The sequence below is a fragment of the Ceratotherium simum genome, chromosome 18 (genome assembly GCF_057802395.1).
Source record: "Ceratotherium simum simum isolate JZ-2026a chromosome 18, ASM5780239v1, whole genome shotgun sequence".
Lineage (NCBI taxonomy): Eukaryota > Metazoa > Chordata > Mammalia > Perissodactyla > Rhinocerotidae > Ceratotherium > Ceratotherium simum.
The window spans coordinates 26,494,351-26,502,320 of NC_141917.1; the positions used below are offsets into that span (position 1 = coordinate 26,494,351).

At 42.8% G+C, this 7,970-nt stretch overlaps 1 protein-coding gene across 1 annotated transcript in view; it reads right to left on the reverse strand.

The window, feature by feature from the left end:
- The window catches only part of GOLPH3 (golgi phosphoprotein 3), a 50,784-nt gene extending 43,244 nt beyond the window's left edge, over positions 1 to 7,540 (reverse strand). The window contains exon 1 of the mRNA XM_004422701.3: positions 7,042 to 7,540. Within this exon, the coding sequence (XP_004422758.1) occupies positions 7,042 to 7,266 (225 nt within the window). The 5' untranslated portion in view covers positions 7,267 to 7,540. The remainder of the gene's footprint in view (positions 1 to 7,041) is intronic.
- Between the last annotated feature and the right edge of the window lie 430 nt (positions 7,541 to 7,970).

Here is a 7,970-nt window from a genome sequence, read left to right on the forward strand (position 1 = left end):
ACCAATTCCTATTCAGTAATTTTTAACCTTCTGTTTCAATAAATGCTGTATCTGATGAAAGCTACGGCCTCTTTCTCCAGGAAAATACACACACCCAACACACAGAATTGCTGTGTTCACAGTTTCTAAACTCCATCTGTTGACTGCAATTTAAGAACTTCTCCATTAAATGAAAATCAAATACAGTGTAAGTTTAAAAAATAGTTAATTTTTTTCATTTAAAATGTTTTTAAGCTTAAAAATACATTTACCAGAAGCACTCCTTCTGATAATGTAATACGCTTTAATATTAATCATATTCTTGCAGATTAGAGCTTTGCCAAAAAACTAGTAAGAAGAGAAACAGCCTGTTTTCTATATATACCTGTAACACCTAAATTAAAACCTCAATATTTACTAGATTACATTATAATACTGTCCAATGCTATTGAAACAGGTTACAGTCTTTCATGCTTTGACTAGAGAAACCTAAAGCCACAAACATCAATTTCAAAATGAAGTATAGCTCCCACTTTTAGCACTTGTCACTACACTTATTAAACGGAAGAAACACGGAGACAAACACAATCTCTCTGAGCTGCTTCAAAGGAGACTCACATGAAAATAAAATCCCCTAAACAAAGACTACAGCAACTTTGAATGATGCCATTTACTCTGATTAATAGCAGAAAAGTTATGCTCACAGAAAGTAGAGAAAAGTTTGCTTGGACACAAAGGAGAGTCAGGCTAAAAGTTTAACACGACATAGGACAAAAGTATGATGCATTTAGGGTTTTTTGAAACATATATAAGTTGATACTTACTATAAGTTTCTTTCTTTAAATATCAGAAAAACTCCCCAAATATTTCAAAATTTGATCAAAGTAATTTCAAAGTATAATTCTAAAAGACAATCTCAAATGATCCATACAGGAACACTCAGATAGTAATATTATTGATATTTACAAGATAAATCAGTAAACATTTTGGCCCCACTGTGCAAGAACCCCAAAGCACTGAAAAGTAATTTCAATAGTATAAAATCCTGTTTAAAAGGTACAATCAAGTGGTTTAATGAACCCAAGAACTAATTTTTGAGATCCTATATATTTCATACTTGTGTACCTACTCTTAAATACACCTGAAAAAAATAAATGAAAATTCAAATCTTTCAAAAATATGAAAGGAATAGTTAGTAAAGGAATCACAAAACTCCAAAACTCAGAAGCCTTTATTGTACTTTAAATTACTAAAATCTTAGCACATCTTGAAATTCTGAATATTTGTTGAATGAATTTCTCATTAACAGATTTGATATACAGAGATGGTGCATACCACTGCACGTATGGAAAATGGACCTTGAGGCATTATGTTAAGCAAAATAAGCCAAGCAGAGAAAGACAAACACTGTATGATTTCTCTCATATGTGGAAGATAAACACATGGACAAAGAGAACAGATTAGTGGTTACCAGAGGGGAAGGGGGTTGGGGGGTGGGCATAAAGGCTAAAGGGGCACATATATATGGTGACTAACAATAATAATGTACAACTGAAATTTCACAATGTTATGAACTAACATGACCTCAATAAAATAAAAAAAAAACCAGGGGCAGCCCAGTGGCACAGTGGTTGAGTCTGCACACTCTGCTTTCACAGCCCAGGGTTCATGGGTTCAGATCCCAGGCATGGACCTACACCACTCATCCAGCCATGCTGTGACGGCATCCCACATACAAAATGGAGAAATATGGGCACAGATGTTGGCTCAGGGCCAACCTTCCTTACACACACAGTTACACATCTTTTTTTTTAGCAATTTTTTTTTTTAATTTTATTTTCTTTCCCCCCAAAGCACCAGTAGATAGTTGTATGTCACAGCTGCACGTCCTTCTAGTTGCTGTATGTGGGATGCGGCCTCAGCAAGGCCGGAGAAGCAGTGCGTCGGTGAGCACCCGGGATCTGAAATCGGGCCGCCAGCAGTGGAGCTCGCACACTTAACCGTTAAGCCACGGGGCCGGCCCCAAAGTTACACATCTTGATAAGCCCTGTATTTCAAAGTAGTGACCTTGGGAAACTTATTCCAAAAATGGAACATATCTTTGGGACCAATCTTTGGAGCCAATTTAAAAGCCACATAAAAGTCAGTTCCCTTATTTTAGTTAAACTTAACTATTTTACCCTAAGTGTGTATTATTCAGCTCAAGCATACTTATTTTTCAAGATACAGAGTGAAATTACTGCATTGGGGTTCTCGTCTGGAAGCATTAGAAACATTAGTAACTGACTCTGGCTATTGAAAAAGGGACTTTACTTGACAACTCTTGAGGCTTACAAAATTAAAAAGTGCCTAGAAAATCTGGATGGAAAAGACAGCATCAATGGGCTAGGGAGAAAAAAGCTCAAAGAACCATGTCAGAGGACAGTCTGATCCACACACTGAAACTATAGTAGTCTCCCCGCCATTATCCGCAGGAGATACCTTCCAAGATCCCCAGTGGATGCCTGAAACTGCAATACCACCAAACCCCATATATACTATGTTTTTTCCTACCCACTTGGGCCCCCCATATCCGAGGGTTCCGCATCCATGGATTCAACCAACCGCAGATCAAAAGGCCTACAATGGTTGTCTGTTCTGAACATGTACAGCCTTTTTTCCTTGTCACTTTTTTCCCTAGTCAATACAGTATAACTACTATTTACAAAGCATTTACATTGTATTGGGTATTATAAGTAATCTGGAGATGATTTAAAGCATACAGGAAGATCTGTATAGGTTATACGCAAATAACACATCATTTTATTTACAGAACTTGAGTACCTGCAGATTTTAGTATCCGAGGGGGGAATCCTGGAACCAATCCCTTTTGGGATAGGTACATACATACCTATGATAAAGTTTAATTTATAATTAGGCAAAGTAAGAGATTAGCAACAATAACTAATAATAAAATAGAATAATTATAACAATATACTGTAACCATATACTGACAACCAAGATAGCTACTAAATGACTAAGGGGTAGGTAGCACATACGGCGTGGACACACTGGACAAAGGGATGAGGAACATTCTGGACAGAGTGAGATTTCATCACACTATGCAAAATGGCACGAAATTTAAAACTTATGAATTGCTTATTTCTGGAATTTTCCGTTTAATATTTCTGGACTGCAGCTGACCAGGGGGAACCAAAACCGTGGATAAGGGGGGACTTCCGCACTCTAGGAGGTCTCAAAAAACCCCCACAGCCTGTTCTGCTCTCAAGACCCAAAGCCCCAGGAGAAAACATCTGATTGGACAAGTCTAGGTCTGGCTGCACCACAAGAGGGAAGGGGTAAATGCTTCAATAGGACACCCTGGGGCCCCACACAATGGGGAACGCCTTAAAAGCAAGACAAAACTGGGGGCAGACATGGTGGAGACTAAAACAGTAAATGTCTGCAAGAGTCCAACCAGAATCACCATGGGAAAGGATTATTTCTCTCTCCATTTTAGAGGAGAACTTTGAGGCTTAGAGAGCTGCGATGATATGTAAAACAAAGGATACACCTCGGGCCAGGACTACACATGCCTCTTTCCACTTCTGCTGTTCCACAGGCACACTCTAAATTACACCCAGCCATTTAAAATAATCAAATCCAAACTTAAAGCACTAAGATTTGCCACCAATGAAGACATTTAAAAGCATATGACACCAGTAATTCTCAATGAGGTCTTCTGAAGACGCTAACTACTGGAGCTATCTATGGAAAAATCAAATAGTTGGGGAAAGGAAAATTCCTGGCTCATTTGCTGTCCCTCCCCTTCAAACACAAGGGAGATTATAGAAATCTTGCTAATTATTTGGAAGTTGAATTCAAGTTTAAACCTATCCTGCCATCCTTGCTGCAGCCTCAGAAGATTTACTCCAACATCTATGTCACTGATGCTCCACTCATACTGAGCACTGGAATCCCGAGGGGCCCAGGCATCTGTGTTTTAATAAAAGCCAGAAAGGAAAATTATCAGAAATGTGTACTTAAAATTAAAAAAGAAAGACTCTCTCATGATGACTTTAGAGTCACCCCTAATGTGTAATCTGAAGCCAGACCTTCTGAGCCTTCTATTCAGTAAAGGGGGAAGGGGGAGAACAAGCAGATTCAGGATATAAGTCAAAGTAACATTTTAAATATTGTAGATTATCAACGTGTTAAAAGTAAGTTGATAAGACAATGAGAATGAACGAATGACAACCTCACACAATGTGGATGAATCTCACCAACAATGCTAAACAAAAGTAAGACACAAATGAAAGTACAAAAATGGGCAGAATCATTCTATGCTGAATTCTGAAGTCAAGCTAGTGGTGACCCTTGAGGACTGGGCAGTGACTGGAAAGGAGATCAAGTGGGGCTTCAGGAGAGCTGGTCATTTCTGTTTCTTGCTCTAGGCACTGGTTTAACAGGTGTGTCCAGTTTGTAAAAATTCACCACATATAATATGTGCACTTTTCTGTAGGTTTATTACTCAACAAAAAATATTTTTACAAAACCAGAATGAGTCTCAGCTTTTTTAAAAAGTCAAAGTAAAATTAACTCCACCATTTCACAATGTCTTAAAATTTTTCTTGATTGTATTGATTTCAAATAAGGTTAGTTCACATACACACAAAATGTGTCCAGCATTAATGACCTGCCTAACCATAAAGTTTAGCTTCTAAATATCTTAAAAGCACCCAGATATTACAAATATGTATGCTAAGTTAAAATAATAAAAAGTTAAAGCAGTGAATGTACTAAAATATATATTACGGCTAAAGTTCGGAACTACTTAATATCAAATTAAGTTAAAATCTAACAATATTCAAGCCTAAATGCCTAGACTGTAGGTGAGAGAGTAATTCCTGCCCCTAAAGAGTGATACAAGTTGAAGACATGGGGGTGGGGAATCTCCCCGGGAGAAAAACACATGAGTAGATGAGTTGACAGGACTGATTATTAGTACGTAATGATGTGAGGACAGGAAAAAATATATAGGCTATTCCCTAAAACCAAAATCTAAAGCAACGCAAAATCTCAACTTCACCCCTCTCCACTCCAACTCCCTGACTTGCTTGCAAAAGGGGAAAATAAATTTCTCTATGTGGTTGCTGAAATCAGCAAAAAATGCTCAGAATTAGCTAGTGTCTGGATGTTGGCCATGACATGGCAAAGTATAGTGACCCATGACACGCAATAAATACAACAGATGGTTTCAATTACCTGCCACCAAAGAACTGTAAATTGTCTAACTTTGTGAATACCATCAAGCTTTGAGAAATAAATTCTTTAGATCATCTTCATGAAAACCAATCACAGAAAAATAGCATGTTAATATGCTTTAGCTTAAACACCTAAAGTAACACATACTTGAAAAAGCAAAAAGGTACTTTCTCACAATAATTCCTCACTTAGTGTGACTCAGAAAGCCAAGGCTAGTTTTAGGGGTTTTTTTAAGGTTTAGTTTTACACACAGTACGGTATCCATATAGAAAAGCATCAAAAACTATAAACCAAAATGTTCACTCAAGAATATGAATGACTTGTTCTCTTCATTTTGCTTTTTATTCTCTATAATGTAACTTTTTTCCCAAAGGAAAAAGATAAAGACAAAGAAAAATGTTTATTACCAAGATTCTAAATTGTGAAGCCTAAAATGGCAAATTGAAAACTTTCTAAAAATCACATTTCTAAGACATTATACATCTCGTTTGCTTTTTCATCCAAAGAAAAAAAGTAATTTCACATACAGCCTGCTTTCATCATAACTCAGTGATTAATAAACAGATACTGGGCCCTTTTCACAACCAGAGGGACTTCCACTTTTTTCAAGGTGATCGTTATTAAAATCTGAGCAAACAGGAAACCTGGATATTGCAAATACTCTAGACATTTCTATCAAGATAAACTTTAGCCTATATCTGACAAGTTTCAGTGAAATAAAAGTTGTTTCATAAGGATGAAATTTTTTTGCCCGCCTTTGTGAGTTGGGAAATCTTTCTTAAAAATCAAGACAGACAAAACTTAAATTTGTGTGTGACTCAGAATGTGCTGTCGGTAGTTTCCATACTAGGATAAAACAAGTTTCTGAAACTACCTCATGGTACCTAATTTATAGAATATCCATCCATCTTTCTAAACGTCCGCAAGTTTGATTTTAAAAATAATCATTTTTGTGGATGAGTGGATAAGTGGTAAAGCAAATACAGCAAAATGTTAATTATAGAACCTAGGAAGTGAGCACCCAGGTGTCCACTGTAGCATTCTTTTTTCCCAACTTCTCTATGTGTGAAAATTCTCACAAGACACTGGGGTGAAAATAATCGTTTTCAAAGCCAGAACACAAAGTATCTATTCCAACTTGAACCTACCCAAAGCTATGAAGCCTTTCATTAAATCACAAATCTAGCATTTCGAGTACCCCATGGAAAAACCCTTCCTTAAGATATTAAGACTTTCTCGAGAACAGCCAACTGATAAAACGTAAAGCGATTCTAATACTCTCTCACCCAAAGCAAGTTTACCTAGAAAGTCATTTTCCAGGCGGTTTCATTAAGAATTGCCTCACTTTTATCAGTAAAATAACTTTTGCCTCCATTACCACTGCACCGAAATTTTTGCACAATTCCAAACAGTACACCTTAAGTGTTTTGTTTTGTTTTTTTAAGCCCCCAAAAAGCAGATCCGTGGAGCCCTCCCAAATCCTAAAACCTGCAAAACCCAGCAGTTCAAGGCCCTGGTGGTTCCAGGCGTTGCACGCTAACGGGCAGTCTGCAAACGTACCCTGGGGTCTACACAGGTGAAACACGCGGGAAAAGCAAGCAAGATATAGACTGCCAGGGACTCGACAGGACAGACAAGACTGGGAGAGGTGGAAGGAAACATCCAAGCAATCGGCGCGCGGACGGTCTGGAAGCACCGGGCCGGCCGTGCGCTCCCGAGCGCCGAGCTCGGAGGACGGCCGCGCGGAGCCGAAGCCGGGCTCCCGCCTGGCGCCCGGCCCCGCGCCCGCCGCCCCCGCCCTGCCCGCCGCGCCCGTACCTCTCGGTCCTTGAGGCCCAGCAGGAGCACCTCCTCCATCAGGGTCAGCCGCGTTTCCTTGGAGTCGCCCTTGTCGTCGTCGTCCTGCTCATCACGGCGGCTCTGCGCGTCGTCCTCGCCGCCGCCGCCGCCGCCGCCCGCCGCCCGCTCCTTGTCGGCGGCGTTGCGGGAGGCCTCGGTGCGCCGCTGCACCAGGCCCGAGCTGCGCTGGGTCAGCGAGGTCATGGCTCCGGCGCCGGGCCGAGAGGGACGCGGGACCTACCGGGTCTCCCTCCTCGCCCCCCCGCGGCCCCCGACCCGGGCTTCCGTGTTAAATCCGGGCGCTGGGGGGACAGCTGTCAGCAGCGGGGCCGCGGGTAGTCATGGGGAGACGGGTGGCGGCGAGGGGGGCGAGCCGGCCGTCGCCGGGGCGGGAGACAGGACCCTTCCTTCCTGCGGCCGCGGCACCCAAAGCAGCCCGAGCGCCGAGGCGGAGGCGGTGGCGGCGGCGGCGCCTTTCCAATATGGCGGCGCCGGCTGACGTCACCAGAGGATGTGGCACCGCGGGCGCGGGGCGGACCCGGAGGGCGCCGGAAGCGGCGGGCGGGTCCCAGGGCGGGGGCCGGAGGACCGCGACCCCCTCCCCAGGCCCGGGTTTCCGCCGGCGCTCGCCCCTGGCTTGGCATCCCTTCGCCAGCGGCGCCGCGGCCTCCGTCCGGTGACGTGTCCTTCCTCAGGCCGCCTCCCCCTCCGCCCCACCCCCAGACCCGGGGCTGCAGCCGGAGACTGGTGAGGCCCCCCACGAATCGGGGGAGCCGTGGCCTCGCGAGGGGGCCTTCTGCTCGGCCTCGAGCTGTGTCCTTAGCACCCCAGACGCCAGCATCCTCGGGGCTGGCCTCGGCCGGGCTTCCAGGCACTCGGCTTGGAGTCCAGGTCCCCACAGCCACAGG